This window comes from Parasteatoda tepidariorum, chromosome 10, assembly GCF_982258835.1.
Source record: "Parasteatoda tepidariorum strain Cologne lab strain chromosome 10, Ptep-v5.0, whole genome shotgun sequence".
Classification (NCBI taxonomy): Eukaryota; Metazoa; Arthropoda; class Arachnida; order Araneae; family Theridiidae; genus Parasteatoda; species Parasteatoda tepidariorum.
The window spans coordinates 65457347-65483437 of record NC_141764.1 but is presented as its reverse complement, the minus strand read 5'-3'; the positions used below and the strand labels follow the sequence as shown (position 1 = coordinate 65483437).

General features: G+C 27.9%; 2 protein-coding genes across 3 annotated transcripts; one reads left to right on the top strand and one right to left on the bottom strand.

The window, feature by feature from the left end:
• Positions 1–3124: 3124 nt before the first annotated feature.
• LOC107450773 (uncharacterized) lies at positions 3125–8806 on the bottom strand. Of its 2 annotated transcripts, none has more exons than XM_043042402.3 (2): positions 7809–8806; positions 3125–3610 (listed from the first exon to the last, which is right to left on the bottom strand). In XM_043042402.3, the coding sequence occupies exons 1-2, from the start codon at positions 8570–8572 to the stop codon at positions 3196–3198; spliced, it is 1179 nt and encodes a 392-aa protein (XP_042898336.3). In that variant the 5' UTR covers positions 8573–8806; the 3' UTR covers positions 3125–3195. The 2 variants fall into 2 exon arrangements, with proteins under 2 accessions (XP_042898336.3, XP_087010292.1); XM_087154166.1 differs by having other exon boundaries at positions 8412–8721.
• Positions 8807–20530: 11724 nt separating this feature from the next.
• On the top strand, positions 20531–23948 carry LOC107450775 (2-aminoethanethiol dioxygenase). Its single transcript, XM_016066673.5, has one exon. It carries the CDS (start codon positions 20602–20604, stop codon positions 21316–21318), a length of 717 nt encoding a protein of 238 aa, XP_015922159.2. The 5' UTR covers positions 20531–20601; the 3' UTR covers positions 21319–23948.
• Positions 23949–26091: the final 2143 nt, after the last annotated feature.

The following is a 26091-nucleotide window of genomic DNA, read 5'->3' as shown; positions in this document are numbered from 1 at the left end:
CAAATTTACCCTTTTGAAAACAAACATATACAGATTAAATTTAGCAACTTCATAAACAATAACAACATATGAAGTTGCATATTTAAAACTTAGAACTAAACACTTAAAATACTGTTTAAAAAATGTAATAGTTCGTCTCCAATCATACCTTATTTCATTTGGAGAGTGTCCTTTTTAAGAAAAAGGCGTCCCATGTCTCTAACAGTTTAAAGTCACTTCGTGAAACTTTAAATTTTCCTGATTAAGTATTAAAAAAAAACTTTTAAAATATTCTAAATAAGCAACAACGCCATTTTATGCAACATGACTTCATTGTAATTCTATGACAAATAAAATTTTGCCAGAGATAAAGAGAAAATTTCGTTAAATTGACTAAGTATGTATGCAAACCGTAATAACGAACAATTTTTGTTTTTATTTATTTATTTATTTATTTTAACATTGGTATTGTCTTTTGGATCCATCGAATCGAATATTCAAAAAATCGAATTAACCATTATATTAAATTTATTTCATTGAAATTAAGATCACTCTCGTATAAATTTTTATATGTGTGCAAAAATTATGAACGAAATATTAAATTGAAAAGAAAAACTTATATGAACCGGAAACTAAAAGAGACGGAGCTAACTGTCACCGGTTCGTGAGCCGAGGTCTAAAGCTATGATGTTGCTGTTGCAGCTCATTTACGTCGCATTAGAGCTGCCCAATGGGCTATTGGCGACGGTCTGGGTAACATCCCTGAGGATGATCCGATGACATGCTATCGCAATTTTGATCCTCTGCAGAGGGGATGGCACCCCTACTTTGGTAGCCTGACGACCTGCACGAGAAGTCAAGCACTTTACGGTCGAACAGTTTAATGAGGACCAATACCGCACACCCTCGGTCCCTGCGCAGACTAATCCAAGTGGTCACCTATCCGTACACTGCCCGCAGCCCAGTGATGCTTGACTTCGGTGATCTGCTGGGAACCGTGTCTTAACGATCAGTCCACTGCGGGCCCTAGAGCTATGAAGTTTGCACAACTTTTTCGAGTACTTTAAAGCTATTCACTAGTCAGCATTGAGGATTTTTAATGGTTTTGAAACGCACACCCAAGGCTTTTGATACAAATTAATTACTGGCTCTCATGCCTAATATATTACCCCCCCCCCTTTTTTTTTAGTGGCATCGTAATAGTCCTGTTTGCATTTTGCTTAAATTGTAATATAAGTCGATATAGGAAGTGATATTAGATTAAATCAAGGATTCATATAGAATAAGTTTTTCTCACATCTTAATCTTAAAAATATATCGGTTTTCCTCCAATCTCTGTAGCCCAGTGGTATTGTCGTGCCTTAGGCCGAACATAAAACATGGAAGTAGCAGGTTCCAAGCCTATCGTTACCGTTGATGCATCTTTGTGCTGTTCTCCTTTCCTTTCTGTTATCTGCTCTTGCCCTTGGTAGGCTTATAAGTTGTTCTTGAAATTGAGCACATAAGTCTGTATATGTTTACGTAACAAAAAATAAAGATTTCGATTAAGCATTTATGTGTTTCTCGTTATATAGCGCAAAAATTTGCATTCATCACCGAACTGCGCTTGTGCCTTTTCCATTGCTATGATTGAACCTATACAGTTTAAAATATATTCCACTTACGCAAGCATTAGCAGTACAATTTTTTTTAGCTGCAATGCTTATTCAATTTTTATATTTCAGATTTATAGAATACATTTTTTAAATATTTCATTAAAGAAATACTGAACAAAATTACAAATAATCATCTTGTAAATGTTTTTGTTGAGTGTATATTTATAAATTTTTATTTAAATTTTAACTAATTGCAATTTCGAAATTAAATTAATTTTTTATACAATTGAATAAAATTGTTATTAATTTAAAAAATATAATAATGAACTCGGTATTGAATATATTTGGAATTGTGCATAAAATGTTTTATGGTGTCTAATAAAATCAAGAATTGAGTAGTCAGAAACTTATCAGAAACTTTGTCAGAAACTTATTATTTTTAAATAATTATATAAAATCTTTGTAAGTGTCTTTCTACTTTGATAATTTTATGCATTCAAATAATAGGCTTTCAACATGGAGAGGGGAAAATATTAGATTTTTTTTTTAGAAAAAAATTTTCAAAACTATTTTTTAAGAGCTTGAAACGTAATTATTTTTTGTTGAAAATTTGGTTGCTCTCCCTCTCGAAGGTTTTACTGTTAATATTCTCGAACTAAAAATCGAATATTATTATTAACTAGTGAGCTGCCCCCCCCCTACTCGCTAACGCTCGCCAACCCCCGAAAATTTCTACGCAATCTTATATGGTTTGCTTCGCTCGCTACTTACTAACTTAGGTACATTGCAAATGCACAAAATTCTCAGAATTCAAAACAATCATTCAAATCCGTATAAAAACTTTTTTTTTAAAAAAAAATTACATCTTCTTAGTAAATACTAAGTCATTAAAATTAATTTGAATTCGAATAAATGACATGTAATTCGTTAAACCTAATAGAAATGCGCTATAGTATAATTCGTGATATTAATCAAAAATCGTCGAATAAATTTGTGATATATAAATTCGTGAAAAAAATCGCTTTCGACAAAATACTAAAATAGAGGAGATCTATCGACAATGACTACTCACTTCTGCCTAGCTTAATAGTATGAGATGGCCGCAGCTGATGCTCTGTGGTTACTTCAGTTACCGTTTTTAAAAGCGCCATATGTTGAGCCACCTCAGCTAGATTTGGCATGTGACATTTTTAGCGGCAATCATTGGTCGATTCGCCGTGTAAGAGAAATAGTAACGTTGACAAAACAAAGCAAGCGTTGCCACCGGCGGAAAAGAAATGCAGCCAAAATTTGGGAGCCACGTAAGAGAATTATATATATTAGATTTATATAGAAGTGATACTCTGTATTATAAAATCTGAAAATAAGACCTTCGTCTTATGAAATTTTATTTCCTACAAAATGTTATAACCAACACATCTTCTACGAAAGGGAAATTTCATTGCTTGTATAGAAAAAATGCAGTCTGGAGTTTTAATAATTTCAAAGGAAAGATTTGGAAAGTTTATCTTAGGTGTTTAGTCGGAACAATGTACAATTAACAATTGTAATTTATTTATTAGAATGAAATTTATTCATCGAAATTATACAGCTTTTTCAGCTCTGAACTGGTAAAAGGCTTTCAATGTTTCAAGAGAATATAATCCTTTAGAATCTTCGGAACATGAAGCTGGTCTACACCACACGGCAGCTGAAGGCACGTCGCCAGTTGCCGACGAACTGAGCACCTTGAAAGATGGGCCAGAGATCTTGGTCCTCTGGGTGAGATGACGTTCTCCAGCACCTGACTTGCATACCAATCCCATGCTGCAGTTGTTCGATCAAATGGTTGGATTGCTTTTACACTCTTTTTAAACTCCTCCTGACGCAGAAATGGTTCTGTTATACTATTCCACAATAACTTCAGTGCGTAAGGTCCTGTAGTTGGTTTAGAGTCTGTGGAATTTAATTGAAAAAACAAACGCAGAGTTTGCAGTGCTCGGAATGTTGCAGAGTTATATACATAGTCACTGTTCACTGTTATTGACTCAGACACACTGTAACAGGAAAAAAATGTAATTTAAAATTACCAAAATATAAGGGTAGGTGCAATATAATGATAAGCCACTGTTGTCAAAAATCGACATTTTCACATAAAACATAATTTCCAGATAAATACATAATTCACATAGCATAATTTCCAGATAAATACATAATTCACATAGCATAATTTCCAGATAAATACTTTTCAAATTTCTGGAACCTTTACCTGATAACAGCACAATTTGAAAGTGTGGCTTATCATTATTTTCTTCCAAACTTTTTAAGTGCAAAGAATATTGTTAATAAATATAATTAATGAATAGAATAAATACATACCTGCCAACTTTTAATCCCTCCCATTATCATTTTTCCCAGTGGTATTAAAATGGAATTAAAACTTCAATTTTAAGCAAACAAATACGTTGTATTTGAGAAAACTTAAGTTGACAATCATGATAGTAACGCATATTAATATATGTGTTTAATTTTTGTAAGAATAGTGGTGATCAAAATCATTTAAAAATTAATTTCATAAAAGAAAAAATAGTATATATTTACTACCACTTTAAATATGAAAATAAAATCTTCCGGAAAATCCGGAAGAGTTGGCAGGTATGTAAATATAATTAACAAAAAGAATATAATTACTAACAAAATACCTTATAGTAGCTATTTATTAATCCTGATTTGCTGTAAAGTATTTTAACTTATAACCGTTGTTTAGCAGCAGACCCAAATTTGAGTTTACGTCTACCAATGTTCAACTCCGTAACCTTGTAATTTTGAGCCCAATCCAGAAGACTAGGGAACTCCTGGATCAGTACCCCCAGATGTATTGATTTGCTTCGTTAACTTGAAGGACTTTGTGACTTCAATAGAATTTAGCTTTCACCAGTCGCCATTTAATACACCAGTCTGTTGGATTTGAACCCCCGCTCAGACGAACACGAGTTCAACGCCTGCCCGGCCTGCTGTATAAAACATTCCATGCTCAAATTACCTTTAATCTTAAAAATTGTGAACAAAAACAAGATAAATTTCTTCCGCCTTTTCTTTTCTTTTCTTGAAAAAAAAATTTTAATAATAAAAATATTAATGCTACGTTTTATTTTAAAAGTTATCTAGTTGTAACAATTACGACTTTAGGTTCCAAATATAGCATTATCAAATTTTTAACTCGTTATTATAATTATTGTCTAGTAATTTATTTTATTTTTCTGTCTGTTACTTTGTTTACGTCAGAATGTGGTAGTAAGCATCTAATGGTGGAGCATCTTCCTTTTCCTGACAAAGTTGATTGATTGGTATAAGCAATGTTTATGTTAGACTTGTAAATCCCCTTATATATTAATTTTTTTTTCAAAAGCAAAATAAAAAATTTAACAAAAAATTAAAATTTATCCTGATATGCTCAAAAAAAGACTCCTTAGTCTCTCTTTCACAAGTGATGCAATTTTCATGAATTTTGAAATAAATTTTTCTCAAATTAATGAAAATTTCAAAAAAAAAAATGCTTTCTCCAGGTTTTATTTATTTCACTATAATACAACTACAACTGCAGTTGATTTTAATTACAATTTTATTGGCACTGCAATCGCATGACACCTACCAATTATATTCAATCATAAATTTCAAACAATTTTGAAAGTTATGATTTTCGGGATGCAGTTCTGTCATGGCACGAATTTCCCCTAAATTGTCCTCTTTCTTTCTAAAATGCGCGAATTTCTCAATATGTTTCGATTTACGTTAAAATTGCTTACAATTAGAATTTTTTTCATTTTAATTTAACAGAATTTTTTACATTCCTAAAGTCTCAAGTTGAGCTTGTAAAATTGATTGGACATTTAGGAATGTGAATCAGTAGAAAAATTACAGAAAAATAGTCCAGAGATAAGAGATAAAACCTATCTTACCAATTAAGGTGGCCTTCCAATACTTAGGGAGGGTGATAGATTGAACAGGATTACCTTCCTGAAGTCAGTAAGAATACAAAAGAAATAGGAATCTCAAACGTAAACAAAAATTTATAAATCAAATCTTTGACAGAAAAATTGCTATACAACGCTCTACCCCCTGAGACATTGTTGCTCTATCTTACATATTTGTCTCTGGGCCAAGACTTTTTTGTGAAAAAATAATTGTAATTTATCAAATATTTTAAAAGAAAATATGTGAATCTTGTCATATTAGGGTAACAAAAATTTGGAACACTGTAGCGGTTAAACTATAAAACCAGCCCTTTAGAACTTGGTTTACCTCCTATATTTTATTTTATAACAGTCGTTGAACAGCCGATCCAATTTTATGGGTTTACGACTACTAATGCTGAAATCCGTAGCCTTGTAATTTTGAACCCAATCCAGAAGACAAGGGAACTCTTGGATCGAGTATTGGGAGAAATCTGCCTTCGTGGAGGACTTTTTGATGGAGCTAACCCGCATTTGCGTTACATGGAGAGGAAGACCACGAGAACCTCCCACGGTTAGCCTGACAGCAAGAAGACTCTAACCCATGATCCGTCTACCACTGAGGATGTTTCACGTCAGCACTGTGGACGGTGCAAGCTGGATGCGGAATTCGTATCGACTGGGATTCGAACCCGGTTCACATCATTGGAAGGCGAACGCTCTATCCCCTGAGCCATCGCGGCTCAGGAGATAGTTATATTGTGATGATAAATCTGAATTTGTTGGGGGAAAAGCAAGTTTCTAAAAAAAAAGTGCATTTTCTAAATTGTCCGAAAAAGTATATTCCGCTAAAATTATAATACCTATTTTAAGAACTGTTATACATATTTCTAGAAATTTATAATTATCAAAGGATTTTATAGAATGAAAATCCGACCAGTAATTCTAAAGGTGCTCCTTTTTTTTTTTTTTTTTTTTTTTTGTAAAGTTTACTAAAGTTTTAATTCTCTAAAGCAGTGACTTTTAATTTTTTTCTGCCCTAAATGATTGAACTTCCCTTGGTGGTTAAACTTCCCACGGACTTAAAAAAGCTAATTAGCAGATGTGAATTTGCTGCGGGCAATAAATTTTTTTTCATTCCTTCATCTTCTATACCAGTCTTAAAGTTAGATTTTATTTTAGGCAGTTGAATTTGCAAATCTGTAACAATTTTTAATCTAAATATTACTTCTTGGCGTATGCATAAATCAAATTGAATAAATTAACCTAAAAGAAATATTATAAAATGACAGAGTTATCAGAGAAAAAATAATTAGTAATCCATAAATTTGTAACTTTATTTTGAACTTTAAAGTTCGCTGAGAAAGGCTGATGCAAATGCAAACCTTTTTAGTAATTTATTCAGTTTATTGTTATTGGAAAAAAATTTGATGATAAATTTTGAAATTTGCTACTTCTTTATTTTTTATTGCGGAATTATTTATTTAAATTATTTCATAATGATAACCAAATTAACAAAATAAATTAATTATTGGTTGACTGCAAACCTAATATAGGTTTCAAAAATTATTTCTAGTTTTAAATAAAAGCTCCTAACCCCTGTGAACTTTCCACAGAACACAAGGATTCCACGAAACACCTTTATGGGGAATTGTGGCCCACTGCTTTCGATAAACATCTGCGCCTCTACTTAAGATTGCCGCTTTGTTAATCAAACTTAAATATTACTATTTATTGTCAATTAAATTTATTTATTAGTAAATCTACTATTATTATTATTTGTGATTATTTATTTTTTAATAAAGTTCTCTTAAAAGTTATTTGTCCATTTTTTTTCTCCACACCCTGTAAGCAAGTATATTTTTAAAGTCAGTCAAACCGGAATATTATTCAATTCCACAACAATTAATAATAAAATTTATTTTACATGAATAGTGATAATTAACAGAAATTATGCTGATAACTTGTAAAACAAGTTTTAGAAAAAAAAATACGTTTCATTGTTTTCCTTACTTATTTTAAATACTCTAATAAAGAAAAAAACAAGTGTATCTGGTGAATCCTTTTGCGGAAAAATAAAAAACAATTAAGTCGATATTCGGTGGACGTGTGGATAACTATAAATTAAGCAGTTTTCTACATTTTGGAGTAACTTGTAGTTGATATAAAGAAGAAGTAAATGTTGCTAAAAATTATCTATAGAATACTTTGCAGTTTCGTACTCTCAACAATTTGAGATGAAGAGTAATAGTTTGTAGTATACAAACAGATAATAAATAAATAGAAAAATAATAATAATTACCCGCGCAATGATGACAGCAAATATTTACCACTCTCTATAGATATGCACTCAGTCTTTCCAAATTTGATTAATGGAATAAAAGCTTCAATGTTTTTATGAACAAAACAAGTAAATAAATTGTAGTAGTATCCGCTGTCTAATTTTTTCATTAATACCAATATATCTATTTTAAGTTCGTTTGCAGCTCTAAATATATCTTCTAACAATCTAACATCATGGAAAAACGGAATCGCTCTGTAATAATATACATCTGTGCTAAACAATGTCAAAAGTTCGAGAAATACACTATGGTGAACGCGAAATTTAGATGAAAGCCTTAAAACTTCTTTAATTTTAATATCATCAGGATGGATATTTAAAAGATGGCGAGTCTTTTTGTAAATTTCAATCGCTCTTAAATAAAACTTTAGAGCAGACGATAAATACCGACTGCATTGGTTTTCTTCGTGGAATTCAATTAGAAGGCGACCACACCAAACCAATCTCTTGTAAGTTGACATATCGCGAAAAATCATTTTCAACTTTTCAATTGATGAAATATCATCATCACATGTTGGTACCATTACAGTTTCGATTTGAAAAGAATATCTCGTAAAATCATACCAATAGCAAATATCATCATCTCTCTCTTCGTCTTCAAATAAAACAGTATCCTCTTTTTCAAGCCCGCAACGGCAAATCATTCCATTTGGAGCATTTTCTTTCAGATGGAAAGCTTTGAAAACAAGCGAGAAATCAGGATAGTCCACGCCTGTGGTAGCCATTATATAAATAAATTTCCAAAGGCAAAGAAATTTCAAACACGCTTCGAAATTTCGATTTGGAACAACTTTTACAGTTGCTACAAATTGTTACTTCTTGAAAGAAACCACCAGGGGACTGGATACCCGTATTTCAAGTTTTAAGGAAGTCGTTTATTTGAACCACTTGAATGGAAATATGACTTTGGTGTGACATTGACAGTGTGTTTGATTCTTCAGCTCCCCCCTCTTCAAATTACTAGTAAATCACTGTTAGCCTTTATCTGCCCAAAGATTCCATCCCTCATCACCCCCCGGGGTTAATTACAACTTTAGTCCTCCCTTCGTCATTCTTGCTAGGTTAGATGAGCTATCACTCACATTTCTCACCTTTTAAATAAAAGTTTTGGTTATTTGAAAAGTGATGGCTACTTTATCGGTATTAATGATGCGAGATTACAAGCTAACTTTTATATATATATATATATATATATATATATATATATATATATATATATATATATATATATATATATATATATATATATATATATATATATATATATATATATATATATATATATATATATATATATATATATATGTTTTATTTGTGATGTATGTTTGTATTTTAAATGTTTAATTTGTGATGTTATATATATTGGACAAACCTCCCAACCCCTTCACAAAAGAATTAATTTACATAGGTCTTTAACAAATAAGTTTAACTGTAATAATAACAATAGCCTTGAAATTAAACATTTTTCTGAACACGGGTTTAAAAATATTTCAATAGAGGTTCTGGATTTCGTAAAAAACCCTAAAAAACGTCTTGAGGCTGAAAATAAATATATGATTATTAATGAATCTATTTTTCCTTACGGTCTAAATACTAACTTCAATTTTAAATCTTTTGATAATAATGAGTGTATTTATAATATTTTCAAACTTTTTAAAAATTACAATAATAATAATAGAGGAAAAAGAGGTAACAGTAAAAATAAAATTAAATATAACTTAAAAGATTTTGTTAATGATTGCATTAATTGTTATGATGAACCCAATGCTATTAAATCTATTAAAACTAAAATTCTAGGGGTTAAACTTAATTTTCACAACAAACTTTTAAATTTTTTAAAGTTAGATCAAGTAAAAATTAATTCAAATCAATATTTTTCTAATCTTTTAAACTTAGTAGAAGATCTAGCTAGATATAGGTTTAAGAATAATTATAAGCACAAGGATTTACCCAAACCAGATTATTTTGTTTTAGATTTTACCAATAAAATTTTTAATAATCTTAACATAAATGCCATTATAGGTAAAAATAAAAACCTTCTTCCTATCCAACTTAATTGCAAACCAACTTTCAGATACACTAAGAGTCTAAAAAATTTAATCTGTAATTATAGGAATATAGCTACAGATAATTTCAACTATGTATGTAATTGTGATGATTTTAAAGATACTCCTTTTTTTGATAACTTCCATAAACACGTTATTACAGGGGATTTAGATATTATTGACAACGATAATATTAAAAAATTTATGTCTTTAGGTTCAAAATTTAGACCATCTTTTCCAACTTCAAAAAACAAAGTTATTTCCATTTTTATTAAAAATCTCGATGATTTTATTTTAAAATTATCTTACAAACATAATTTCCCAATTGAAGGTTTCTTTGAATGGAGAGAGAATATCATTAAAGATTTTAAAATCAATATTAAAAGGGACAAATTAGTTTTTCAAAAGGATTTAATTTTTAACTCTGTTTTAAGACAAGATATTAAAAATATTCAAAATAAATTTTGTATAACCACTGTTGATAAAGCTAGTAATAATTTTGCAATTATTTGAAAATTTTTTTACAAACAACTTCTTTCCAATGAACTTAATAGCAATATTACCTACAAAAAACTTAACACCAACAGTGATATTATTATTAATAAAATTAATGCTATCTATAAAAGACTTAAAATTAAACCAAATAATATTAACAATTTTCCTTTTCTTTTTGCCAATCCAAAATTCCATAAAACTCCAACCAAATTCAGGTTTATTGCAAGTGGCGTTAATAGTAACATGAAAAAAATCGGTATTTACTTTGAGAACATTCTTAAAAAAGTTTATAACAAAATTAATAAACTTACTAAAAATAATAACTATTTAAATTGGAATATTAAAAATAGCATTCAGGTTTTAAATACACTAAAAACTTTAAAAAATGTAGATTCAATTCACTGTTTTGATTTCGAAAACCTCTATACTTCCCTTCCAACTAATAAAATTCATGATGACCTTCTTCAAATTCATAGCATGTTTAATCTCAGTGATATTATTAATGAAGATAACTGGAACTTTCTAGTACATATTAACCTTAACAACAATTATATTCTTTTCAATGACCACCTTTTTCAACAAATTAATGGTATTCCCATGGGAAATAATTTTAGTACTAACATCTGCAATATTTTTCTTTTTCTACAAGAATATAGATTTGTAAAATCACATGTTAATCTTCCAATTGATTCTCTCTTTCTCAGATTCATTGATGATCTATTAGTTATTAATTTTAATGATTTCGATATTCTAGCAAAACATATTTATCCAAATGAATTAATTCTTAATAAAACAAATAATAGTAATTCTTCAGCAAATTTTTTAGATTTGACTCTTGATATTAATGCAGATAAAAATATTACATTTAAACTTTTTGACAAAAGAAATGAATTTAAATTTCCAGTTAAAAAATGCATAGATTTCAACTCTAACTTAGCCAATAAGGTTTTTTCTAATATTATTGCCAATCAAATTCATAGATTTTACAGGAATAATTCTAACTATAACGAGTTTTTATTAGATACTGATATATATAAAAACGATTTAATTAATAGCCATTTTCCTAGTTCATTTCTTAATTTCTATTTTAAAAAAATCTTAAAAAACTTGGTACATTAATTTTTAATTTTTATTTAATTTTTCTGTTTTAAGAATAAGCTCTGATTTTTTCAAGGTAGGAACTAACTATGATAAACTATTCCTAAAGCCACTGGACGGAATAGTTTGGATGTATGACCTTTTATACTGGATTAGTTAAATATTTTTTAGTTACTTTTTAATATTTGTAGCCTCTTAAAATTAATTTAATTTTAATTGTCCAGTATAATAAACAGTTTATTTATTTATTTATTTATTTAATTATTTTTTATTTTTGTATAAGTGGAATGGGCTCTGGTTCATAAAGAACCACCCCAAATGAATGCAGGTGATACGTGTATACTTTAAAATTATGTAAGGTTGTATGAATGAAGAATAAAACCTATAAACGGTTTTCTATTCCTGTATGCAGGCTCTGATTTTTAAATAAGTCACCCTATGAAAGATGGATATGTGTATTCTGTAAAATTATGAATGATGGATGAGTCTATAAACGGCTTTCTATCCTGACAGACTGACTTTTAAATTAATTTCCCTATTAATGATTTTTTTAATTTTTTTAAATTTTTTATTTTTATTTTTATATTTTTTTATTTATTTAATTTTTTTTATTTTTTTAAGACTGCTAATTTATTCAATCCGTTAAACATTTTTATTATTATTTCAATTTTATTACCTTTTTACTAATTGTTTCTCATAGATGGCAGCACTAATATTTTACCTAAACATTTTTTCTTCTTCTTCGATCAAATGTTTTTTTAATTTTATTATATTCGATTCAAGCTATAAGCAATATTTTACATCTTCGCGATTTTTGTTAACTGTTTTATTATTGTACTTTTAAACCTAAACCGCGTTTTAATTCACGCCGGTAAGTTTGATTTCCTATTACATTTTTCTTTTATTTCATGATTTTTTTCAAAATAAGGTTTTTTGCGATATCGACACATATAAAGAATAATTTTTATCTTAGGATAATTATTCTTTATTCAGAAATATCGCATTATTTATGGCAATTAGATGTGTCTTGACAACGACTATTTGCTTATACCATTCTTGTTTCTCTACCATTTAGTTTTTTATTTTTATTTTATTCATGTTTTTCATGTTAATTTGTGTATATATATATATATATATATATATATATATATAAATATATATATATATATATATATATATATATATATATATATATATATATATATATATATATATATATATATATATATATATATATATATATATATATATATAAATTACAGAACAATGAAAGAGGGGGAAAAAATAAAAGAAAAATAGTAATAAAAATAACAAGAAACCGGAAAAGAAAAATCCTAAAAAAAGGACAAAAATTTTAAAAAAAATCCGGAAAATAAAAGATATAATCTTTTCATCAGCTCACACGATTATATCCACAAAAAAGAGTGCTTTCTTATATTGTATCAATACAGCCAAAGCAAAATATATCAATACAATAGTGTGAGGAGCAGTCAAAAAATTTTACAAAAATTACAACAAATAAAATCGAACGCAATAAGTAAAAATATCACGTAAAAACAGAAAATAAAATCTATTATAAATAATTCTCTTACGTGGCTCCCAAATTTTGGCTGTATTTCTTTTCAGCCAGTGGCAACGTTTGCTTTGTTTTGAAAACACCAAAGCATTCTGCCTTTTAATGATGTGTTTCTGATCTAATATACATAATTCTATTACGTGTCTCCCAAATCTGGCTGAAGTACTTTGTACAACTAAATAAGATTCTTTTCACAACAGTTAAATATTTACTTTATTTTCTTCATTCATAGAGAAAACAGTCGGTAAAGAATTCTGTTAGGTTAAAAAACATTTCGCTAAAAAAATAACGAATTCTAAAAGAAATAAAAATAAACAACTTAAAAAATAAAAATGCTGTTGCCAGCCATAGAATTTTTTGAAAGTTAACTTATCAACATAAATCAAAATGACATAGAAGCGCAACTAGATCAAAATTATGATACCTGAGCGCTTGACGTAACAAGTCCTTCAATTCTAAAAGTGTTGTATCGCCAAATGCCCAATTCAAAGAAATTCAATAAAAAGTTTTAAATAAAAAACCTACTTCTACAACTGTTTCTTGAAGAACTTGACTCATTGATTAAAAATATTGTTTTAATTTTACAGTACTAACTTTAGTTCTACTTTCATTATTGCTATGACCCTCTTTCATTACATTTTACAACTTATGCTAAATTTGAGGACTTTAAGTTGTTTTGTGGTTGAATACTGACATTTAGAAATGTGTACATAAAAAAAATAATATTTAGAGGTTAAGAGTTGCCTCAGAAAAATTTGAATTGTTGACATTGAACTTAACAATGGAAACAATCGTTTTTGTGAAAAATTAAATTGTATTGTTGACATCAAAACTAAAAATATTGTGTTTCAACTTAACAATACTACCTTAATTGATACTTTAGAATTGCCTCGGAGAAATTTGAATTGTTAGCAATGTCTTAAACAAAAAGTTTTATTTTAACTGACAAATACTATATTATAATTTTAACTTTTTCTATGACTATACTCATTTTTTTACTCTTTTCTTTGTTTTTAATGCATTTTATATTTTTTGATAAAATAAAAAACTTATAGTTGTTCTTCTTTTGAACACTGATGAAAACACAAAATTATTGGCTTCATCAACAATCAAAAATATGGATGTTGTTTTCTATACTAGGGAACGCTGCAAGCTCGGGACTGCCTAAATTTCCGGGTTACTGTTTCAGTTGTATTTTAAAGCCATTTGGCATCATTGTGTTTTGAGATTCTTGCAAACAATGCATTTGATTACTTATTACTTATGTTTACAATGCTATCAATACTTGTGTTTACAATACTAAAAGTGTTGTGTTAACACTAACGTAAGATGGTGCACAGCTTCCAACACGAACAAACAGTAATAAACAAATGGAAAGAGGCCAAATCAAGACTGCTAAAAAAGCGAGTTATTCAAAATCTAGCAACCATGTCACCGTCTTTTAATAATAAATAACAAAATAACTAAAACACATTTTCACTCCAAACTCCCCAGAATTACATAATAACATTAATATCTTATGAAAGACGGCAGATTTGAGCTCAGAAATTATCTATAATTTATTTCTTTTATTGAAAACAAATTTATCCGTTTGAAAACATCGCTTATCAGAATAACATGTAGTAAGCAGCTGCAAACTTTTTAACCGGAACTAAAGTAGGTCCCGAGCTCGAGATTGTTATTGTTTACATTTCTATTGAAAACACCATCTATATACATTTATTTTACAAACTCTATATTATTAAGGTGGTGCCCTTCAGAGAATTAAAAATACAAAATTATCTTCATCAAAGCCGATGCTTTACATCCAGCGTTCAGTGGCAGACTACTATTTTATATTGTTTTACAACGCATGGCTTTAGTCCTCTGGTGGGAAAGACTTTAAAACAAAGCTTACAACAGTTACTTTTCTCAACAACTTAAATTTAAAATAGTGTGATTAAGAAAAATATGTTAACTGTTTGCAATTTCAAATTAATATTGAAATGTACAGGTTTAGAATTTTCTACAGTGAAAAGTTTTTGGAACTTCAATATTCAAAAAAGTATACAAAAACTAGACGTTAAGAACGTATCCAATGAGCGAGCAAAGCGAGCATTGGATTGCGAAGCAATCCGAAATGAACTGCGAAAGCAGTTCCAGGGGTTGGTGAGCGCCAGCGAGCAGGGGGTGAAGCCTCCTAGTATAAAGAAAAATCTGAATGAAACATGAAATGAAATCAAAAAAGCGAGTAGCGAATTCAAATAAACTTACATGAACGGGAAATTTTTCTAAAATGATTTTAAATATTTTCGTAACAAGATTGCCAGATTGCAAAAAAAGAAAACAAAAGCGCAAAATGAGGTAAAAGCGTAGCTAGAGGATTTTTGTATTAAAGTGCGTTCTTATTGCAATACTGAAGTGCGTTTGATTTTTTAGTTACCAAGGATGGGCCCGAAATGGATGTGCGCAAGGTAATATTATACTGGATAATTTAAAGAAGCTGACAGTTAATAATTATAGAAAATAAATATTTATTTAAGAAAAAAATATAAAATAGAAAGGAGAAAGAAATATGAATTGCCTGTTTTGCATATAATTTTAGCCACGGATTTGCCTGAAACGGATTTGCACATTGAAAAATTATATAAATTAACAAAGAAACTTTTTAATAAATAATATTGGCCACTGATTTGCCCGAAATGGATTTGCACATGGAAAAATTATATAAATTAACAAAGAAATTTTTTAGTAAATAATTTTAGCTACGGAATAGCCCGAAATTGATTTTTACATGGAAAAATAATTTAAATTAACAAAGAAAATTTTTTTAGTAAATATATCTACAATAATATACGATTAACTCAATGGTTTTATATAGAATTTTATTACTTTAGTTGGGTAACCATTATTTTCCATGAAATTTTGAAATAGTTTATCTATTTGTTTTGTGAATAAATAAATATTACTACTTATTCTTTTAATTCTATTCATTTCATTAAAAGTGGTATTTAAATATATGTTCCTAGAGACATTAGAATTCCAAGGAATTGGTTTATTTATATTAAAATTAAAATCATTTCTTTTAGCGTATAAATCAGCAAAGAAGATATTTTCCTCTTTTATAATACCCAAATCTAAAAAATTGAAATTAATATTATCATCATGATTACGAAGCAAGATTAATTCCTCGGGGTAATATCTCTGATAGAACTACATTTAATTATAATCATATAAGCAAAAAATTTAGGGAGGATTAATATATCCGATTATGAGGAGGAGAAATATTTTGATTTTATTGATGAACATCATAAACATATTATTACTGGTAATTTAAATATTATGGAAAACTTAGAACTTAGGAATTTAATGATAAAAGGAACAAAATTTGGTCCCATTTACCACATATCAATCAATAAAATTCTAAAATACTTTCTTAATGATCTCAATAGCTTTTGTTTAAAGATATCAAATAGATTCTCTTTACCTTTAGGTCTGCTAGTGTTTATTATTACTTTAAAAACTTTGTTTTAAATAATAAGGATAATTTGAATAACAGTAACAATTGAGCAAATTTTTCTAAAATTGTTCAATCAATTAAGCAACTTGAAAAAAATTTCGAAATTACTCCCATAGACAAAGCTAACAATAATTATGCAATCTTCTGTAAAAAATTCTATGTTGAACTTTTAAAAACGGAATTAAAAAATAGTAAAAATTTTAACTTAATAATTTAAATAGTAATATTGTCATTAAAAAAATTTTAGCTTTATATAAGAGAGTGAAAATTAAAATTAGCTTATACAATTTCCTTACTTAATTATCAGTCCTAAATTTCATGAAATTCCTGTTAAATTTAGAACTATCACTAATACTTATCTAACTAAACCTGGCACCATTTTCTCTAACTACTTAAATAAAATAATTAAAAATATTTTTAAAGAAGGTTTCTCTTGGATTATCATTAATAATCAACCGATTTTAGATTTTATTAAACATAATAAAATTAGTTCTATTGCGACTTTTGACTATTTAGTTACACAACATATTAAATTATTTCACTCGATATTAAAATAAGTTTTGCACAGGTTCTTAGATTGGAAAAAGTAATAATTCACTACTTTGTGAAAAAATCAATGCAGTAAATTTTTTTTTTTTTTTTTTTTTTTTTTTTGCTGCAAGCCTTAACAATTTAAGGACATAAAAAAGGAGATAAGGACATAATGGACATAATGGATAAGGACATAAGGACATAAGCAATTTAAGGACATAAAAAAATTCCGTTTACAATTGAAATTTCAAAAGTCGGATGTGAAAATGGAATGTCCGCTAGCAACAGGAATCGAAATTAAATAGTTACAAAGACAACTATTTCAAACAAGTTTTCGTCCTAGTCGAAGTTGTTTAAAAAGGTATATTTCATAAATAGATTCCAAAGTTTATTTTACAAATATTTTAGGGTATAATTTCGGAGTATTTTGATCGAGTCTATTTTTACACCCTTATTTGCTTAAAATTATTAAATAATTTGCTTAAAATAAATAATTCAAGCTACATGATTTAATGCATTTATAGTATAATAGTAAACTGGGCTTCCATCGCATATCCTTAACCTTGATACTGCTATCATTAAATAAATGGAATAAGCTTAGATAAATAATAAAAGTTAATTTTTTCCTCATTTTAATTTTCAAGGAAATATGTTTCGATCAAACAGATTTCATTCTGGAAATAGCGAAATTGAGTAGGTCCCTTGGAGCAATATCATTCTTATTCTTTTTTGACGAAATGTAGGAAAAATTGGTTTTCACAGAGTCTGTAAAAAGTATGTTAGCCCTCTTGCCACGTTTTTTTTTTTTTAATCAAAACAAGTTCGGAAATTGCGTATTTTTAATTGCATTTTTTTTTTTAAATCAGATGATTCCAAAATTGGCACAACTTCAGAATCTTCTTACAAATTTCAATTTTTAGTATTTCCTGCTTAACAAAATAAGGCATTTTTCCTGATAGCAAATTATACTGCAATAATATCTTGGAAATCGTGCTACAATAATATCTTGGGAAGTAAAAAATTAAACAAAATAGTTTAGTATATTATCCGAAAAAAAAATCTACATAGAATCATAAAGAAAGAGTAAAAGATATAATGAAATAATTAGTAAATATCACACGTGGTCAGATAATTGAAAATTTAATTTCACTACTAAGATATGTTAGGACGACTTTCAAGATACTGAGATATTTTAAGACGCTTAAAAATTTTGGCTACGTATTCAACAGCCTTTTATGTTCGGTATCTTTATACTCTTTGTAGTGACTTCTGAAACATCAACACTCTTTTAGATAATCTATGTTGAAGTCACAAGAAACAAAAAAAAAGATGATTTATATTCTCTTTTCGAAAAAAATTTTATGCTTAGTAAATAATTAGTTGTTTTGCATTAAATAATTTTAAACAGCGGAATGTTTTTAATTTCTTAACAAGGTTTCATTCTTAGCTAGCAGACAATAATTCTCTTAAAAAAAACTTGCCTATAAGTTAAAAAGGAACTTTACTTTAAAGTAAACTTAAATTAAAGTACTAAAAAAATTGATTAGTATATTAATGAAGAAATAATAAACGTAGTAGGGTAAAGAAAAAGATCTTTAAAAATGTTAAAATTTAATTTAATAAAAATAGTTGTCAAAAATTTTTTCTTGTAAAATTAAATAATATAAAATTATGAGCTTATGTACACTTCTTGCATATTTTAATGTTTGAACTAATATGATTCTTAAAACTATAGAATGTGAAGTTCAAATAGGCACTTCATACTATATCATTAAGCTAATTAAAACTACAACTATTCCTCAGGCATTAGGTTTTAACTCTAATAATAAGATGCATATTTTTTGTCCTGTTTATTTAAAAAAAATTTCCGATGTGTTTTAGATGTTCCTTCTCTAAAAAAAGATACCATTTTGTTTTCGCTTGCATAAGAAAGAATATCAAACATTTTTCTCTTTTAAATTTAATAAGCTACAATAAAGAAGGAACGTTACAATACTACACTGAAGACATTTCCAGAGCAACTAAATGACTGTTTTTATGGAAATCGCAGGAATTCGTCTCATACAACAACGTTGCAATCGCGAATAGTAGAGACCGTTGGTGAAAAGCAAAAAAAAAAAAAAAAAAAAACATCAGGAAAAGAATTATTGCATTAACAAGCACACAGAAACTTATGGATCAGAATATACATAGGGTATGAAAATGAATAAAGGACCATTCATTCTGTATGTGAAAAAAATCGCGCCTACGAATTCGGAGATGCGAGTAAGAACCTGTCTACGATTTCACAAACGCTTTTTTTTTTTTATGAGTGTGAATGGTCCTTAAAGGAACTGCACGCATGTGAATGCTTCTAAAAAAAGTAATAAACTAGCAGTGAAAATGTAGCTTATGATTATTGGCGATCGAAATGGGCTGCAGGTGGTGTAGAGCAGAACTCTTTTCCTATGGCAACACTTCACATGCTTTCCCCATTAGCGTGTGGAAAGTCATAGAGGAAGGAATTACGTTAGTTTCTCTCTGGTTTTTCATATAGATTAAAATCTTTTAACTTGAGAAACTATGGATGGGTGGTCTAATGTAAACAATAACAAGCGTCCTTAAACCGGAAGAAATTTAGAAAATTTCCGGTGTATCCCTCCGCTTATGTTATGTCTACGAGGCGATGTGTGAAGAAGCCAAATATTCTATGCAGTTTTGTTATTGTAATTTAGGTTCAAATCTAAACATAATTGTACCATTCATAAGAGCTTTCAGAAATGTATTGATTCTCAGAGGTCGCAAGGCCAAAACAAATTTTGGAAAGTTAATATCTCATTGTGAATAATTCTTAAGGTTTGCCATGTTTTGTATTTTGTCCCTTATTTGGCTGCATTTGAATGAAATGTCGCCAAAAATATATTTAAAAATATCTTTTCAAGTTATCCTAATTAGAAAATATTCTAATAATTATAGTATTAATATGATTATGCTGAAGTTTAAAGGCTGAAAGAAAGAACTCGGTACATGTGAAATACTGAAAAAGATATGATGCAATAATATGATGGCGCGATTTTTCAATCTGCGGCGTAAAAATATATCGGAAGCAGTAACCCGGAAGTCTTGAAAGAGCAACTTTACCACTAGCGCCACCACCCTTAGCTTTACACGATCCCCCATCCATATGGAACTGAAAACTACATTAAACATAGTTCTAAAGAAAAGTATCATGGAAATTTTAAGAAATATTTTTATTATATAAAAAGGAAAAATATTAAGAAAAGGGAAAATATCGTAGTACATTCCTATACAACTGAAAAGAGGAGGAGAGGGAAGGGAGAAGGGCTAAAAACATGAAACCGGTCTCTCCCCAGATGGCGTATTCGAGTGTTGCGATCGCGATGGAACAAATGTGCATCTGTATAAGCTGTAAGCTTCACTGCAAAGAGCTTCAATACTTTCTTCACATTATTACTTTCTAGATTTCACTTATATAATCTGGCATCAACACCATCTTTATTTTCAATAATCATGTCTTCGTTGGTTGAAGTAATAGCGAAACAAGCGCAAGCTACATTTTCAAAAAGTTTGACGGAAGAAAACTTCGCAGAAAGTTTTACCAAACTAATTAGAAATGTTGCTAGAATACGTTCCTCCGATTTAAAGCTAAACAAAGAAACTATTAGGACTATAAACAGTGGAAATTCATCAAAATCCTTAGCTCCCGTGACATATATCGAAGTTGCGGAGAATCAGTGCTTCTCGATGGGTATATTTCTACTAAGAAGCGGTGCTAGAATACCGTTGCATGATCATCCCGGTATGCACGGTGTACTGAAAGTCATACAAGGTACATTGAAAATTTCTTCCTATAGTGCTTTGTCCAAGGTTCCTGGAGAGGTTAAATTGCCCCAAGACATCAGCAACAGAATCAAAAGTTCTCAAAAAGATCGGCTAATTCCTGTTGAAAAGCACTCTCCAGAAAATGTGACTGACAAAGATGAGCCTTGTGTTTTAAGACCGAAAGAGTCTAATTTTCACGAAATTTGCGCTATTGGTGGGACTGCAGCATTCTTAGATATTCTAGCACCTCCTTACGATATGAAAGAAAGAGACTGCCATTATTACGTTCCCTTAGAAACCAATAAAACTGACTCTGAGGTTAAAACTTGGTTACTAAGAACCTCTCCTCCTACTGACTTTTGGTGTGATGCTGCACCATATACTGGTCCTAAAGTAAGCTTATAGGCTTACTTAATTTAATTATTAATAAGATTCTTATCCTATTGATAGACAATAATATTGTGATTAATCTAACGACCGATGATTGTAAAGAATAGTATTTGGATTTCTATGTTTCACTCAGGAATTCAGAGACTTGTGGTGCATCAGATGTGATTTGTTTTATTTTTGCATTACTAACCACAATAAAGAAATCTTTAAATACAACAGAGAATTTTAGGTATGCCACCTGTCACTATGAAAATTTCATTATGTTTAACATGGTTAAAATAGAATTAATTGATAATAAAGAAGGCTTACAAACTATAGTATGCAATTATTAGTAAGGTTATTATATTAATAAATAATAAGTCTGACTCCATAATAATGAATCTTGACTAGTGATCATATAAAATACTATTTATGATTATAGAAATATCTGCATTAAATGGGATTTATAACAGAGAATCATAGGTTTGCACTTACTCGTGGAATATACTGCTTAGAAAATTAATTAATCCCCATCTATATTAATTATTGATTTTATTAGAGAAAGTTATTTAATACCTTCTTATAACATTTCTTTTCATTCATAATCAAGCTTGACCGTAGCCAACCCAATTTTGGGGATTATGTTCATACATTCCTCATTCATATATTCTATAGTTTCTTCAATATCTCGTTTCTCTACTTTTATTCTTTTCTTTAACATAGGTTTTGATATAAAAATCTTAATTTAGTATTTTATAAAATTCTATAACCGTGAATTTAATAACTAATAATTGTTAAAAAAAATATTATTCAAATTTCCATTTGGGAAAAGTGTATATTTGTGTCAAAATGGTATCTTAGTTTTTAGAAGAATCAAAAAACTGAAGAAAATATATCACATTGAAGGACAAATTGAAAAAGTATTATTCACCCTGTGGCTCTCTGCGACAATCTTTCTGCTAGATACTTAGAAAATTATGAAATAAACATATTACTAATTTAAAGTAACAGAAGCTTCTATTTGAACAAAAAAATTTCTGATCAAATAAAATAATTTTTATAATTGAATATGTAATATTTTTTTTATTCTAAGATTTTGGTCGATATTCTTGCATTTTGTTGGGCAATAGCACACTATTTCATTTTTGTAATTCATCATCACATTAAAAAAATCGTGAAATCCTTAGCAGTAACTATCGAAAAAAGATCGACCACAATATCACGTGAATCGAACTCTTCAAAAAGGGGTTACTAAATGCATGTTGAGATTTAGTTGTAATAAATATCGTAAATATTGGATTTTAAAGGCCATAGTAATAACTGCATAAATAATAGAATAAAAATTTATGCGGAAAAGAAAACCTAATTTTTTTTTTACTTCATTGCTCTATTTTTCATTATTCTCAAAAGAAAAATCACGAGTATTTTTTTCCACTCCTTTAACATGCGAGAAAGGCATCTTTTGAATATAATTCTGAAGAAACAATAAAATCTTTCAAAAATTTCTGCAGAAAAGAAAAGCAAAAATTTTACTTCCCAAAGGAAAACTCTTTCTGCAAGAACTCTGTAACATTCTGCAACAATGTTGCTGTGCCACCATGATTCTGCCATCTTCAGTCAAACCATTCTGTCTTTTTTTTTTTTTTTTAGTTTCATTAAAATACAGAACTAAAATCGTAAATTCTATCCCCATCACTTTAATAAACAATGCTTATGTTTTCAATTCTTAATAGAAATTAAATATTTTTTAATTTGATGGTATGACTTTTAAACATATTGTGCTGCAAATAAATAAAGTTTCACTTATTACCTCTTTATATGTCACCTTCCACATTTAATTTGATGCAATCAGTTTTTCTCTGATTCAGTGAAGATAAAGTGCTTAATGGAGAAATTTTTGTGTCAAATTGTTTGAATTGCAAATCAGTAAAAAAATTACATTTTATTTCATTGTGTGGATAAGACTTACTATTTATTAATCAAAATACAAGAGGTAAAATCTTTATTAAACCATTGCAGCTTAAAGTTGTATATTTTGATTAACAATCTTTTCATATTTCTAATGAATGCAAGTGATAAACACATATGATTTATTATATTTCAAAATAATTTTATTTGTTTAATTCCTTATTTGAAAATATATTGATGTTATTTGGAAGAAAAAAAAGAATTAGTGATATTTATTTTTAACATTGAGTTATGTTGCTCAAGTAATTTTACTACATGTTTTTATTGTAATAAATTTGTTGACATCAACCCAGCATTGTTGGATGAAAATTCATTGTTTGTCATTTTTAATGTATTATAATTGAAGTGTAAAATATAAATTGGAAATTTTACGACCTAAAATACATATAATAACTTATACATTTACTTGCAAAATTTAACATAATAAAATGTTTAAGAACTTTGTAATACTGAAATATTCAAGCTGTCTTTTAATTTCATAATAGTACAAAATGTTACAAATAGTATTTGTGTTAATATTTTGATTCTTGTCATTTTTTTCTTCATGTTTTTAAAATAGGATAAGTTGTACAAACTTCTTGTATTTAGACTTGTCTCATTTTATTTCAATTCCAGTGATCAGTGGTATTTTTTGTTGAATTCAGATTATTATTTATTGCAGTTGTAATAAAATTGAAATAAATTTAAAGTTATATTTATTTTGAATTAACATTACATTACATTTCATATGAATTACATAACATTTCATAAAATTTTTTTAATCTAAATACACATAATTATACCATTTTAAAATATGAAAGTATTATCAAAGGATATTCATAATCTAAAAAATCTTTTAGATGCATTGTGTAAAAAAAAAAATCAGACATTTTAAATATTGCTAAAAAATATCGAGACCTAAAATTTCGTAGAAGAGATAGGATCCTAACATTTTATACAAAGCTCGTTAACTAGACTTTACTTTTGCTTTAATACACAGCTGATGAAATTTAAAAGAAAAATTTTTTTCGATTAAAGCTTCAAAAATGATATCTTAAATTTAAGAAATATGTTTTGTTACGTTACCCAAATTAAATGAAATTGCATAATATGAAAAACAGTTAAAATTATTACAAATGTTAGATTGAGTAATCAATATTTTTTTATCTAAAAAAAAAAAAAATTAACATTAGTTTAAAAATTATTCACAATATATTTTCTAAGATAGTAATATTAACTGAATATCTAAACAGAGATCAGTTCATTCATAAACTATTTTATTTTTTTATGTTCATTGACAATACTATATAACTATATCCAATGTAATGGCTTTTTTATTATTTAATTTGTTCTAGTAATGTCTACATCAAACATTTATTTATGGACCTTCGAGTTTTCAATTAAAATTAATAGAATAGACGAATGAAGTTAAATAACACTAGTGAAATCCCCTTTTTTGTATCCAGCCTGTAAAGTTTGTATTATTTTTATAAGTTATTTTTTCAGTTAGTTTATAAAATGCTAGTTATTTACATTTTCTAATAGTTTATTATTATTTAATTCTGTTGCAAATCTAAGTGTTCAAAATTATATTTAAATCTAATATGTCCTATATTATTTGCGCAATTTTTTTAAAAATAAATTCATTATAAAATAGCTGCTAACTCTACTGGATTTCGCCAGTTTCTACTGGTTTAATTAATTTTTAGTACATTTTAGAAAATTCCCTAAAAGTTTCTTAAAAGAATCCCTATTGAAATAGAATTTTTGTACAGATTATTGCTTGATTGCTTAAATATTTAAATAATTATTACTAATACATAATGAAGCTAACCTCATTTATAGAAATCAGTTTAATTTTTTTTTTTGTTTTAAAATGGTCAGTTTATTTTTATTCTAAACTCCCTTTTTAAATCAACTAAAAAAAGTCTTATAACTATCTTTGATAAATTAAATGCCTATCAATATTCAAAATTAGTAAACATAATACATAACATTTCAAGTATGTTTAATTTCAATCATAACTGAAAAATATTGCAGTTTTTCTATTTTGATGACTATAAAAATCCCTAAAATTCACTATGTATAAAATATTTATAACATAACAATTATCATGAAATGGATTTTTTCCTATCCGTGTTAGCAGCTATGGTGTAGAGGTGTCCACAAGGCCTTATTTATATGTGTGATGATTAACCCATCAATTCTAGGTTCTTGTCTGAGTTAAGTGTTTTATAGTTGGGAACCAAATTGTGCTTCCTTACAACAAATCAGATTTTTTAACGAAAATTAAAATAATTTTTGTATAAAATTTGCTGAACTAACTTAACAATTAAAGGGTTAATCACATATCTAGTTTGAAAAGTATAATGAAATTATACAAGACATTAGGTTTAGGCAAAGTTAATGAATTTTTATTTTTCCTTTTTATTGCAAACATAGTTTAAATACAGAGCTGCAATTTCAACTTAGTAAATAACAAAATAAAACATTATGATTTTTTTTTTTCAGAAACAAATAAGCTTTCACACAATTAAGCACAATTTCCCAAATAGATTTTAACATATAACAATAATATTGGTTAAATATAATATGCATCATAAAATACAAGTTAATTTTGATTTTTGCTTATATATTATTGTAAGATATAATAATTTAATAAAGGTAGAATATATTCTATTTATACATCATTAACTTTTTAACAATGAACACTTAAAGGTGTGACAAAATTATAATAAAAAACATTCTCAAAATATACTCACTCAGAATGTACATTTCATTGTGAATATAATACAAGGTGCACACATTATTATATGTAAGTATACATTGATAAATTGCAATCCAAATAAATGTGCTCATTTT

Bases quoted from the DNA above. Each gene is read 5' to 3' on its own strand.
- LOC107450773 (XM_043042402.3), bottom strand. From the start codon at position 8,572: ATGGCTACCACAGGCGTGGACTATCCTGATTTCTCGCTTGTTTTCAAA. The intron at 3,611-7,808 runs GTAATTATTATT...TTCCTGTTACAG, and splicing joins TTGCTGTCATCATTGCGCGG to TGTGTCTGAGTCAATAACAG.
- LOC107450775 (XM_016066673.5), top strand. From the start codon at position 20,602: ATGTCTTCGTTGGTTGAAGTAATAGCGAAACAAGCGCAAGCTACATTT.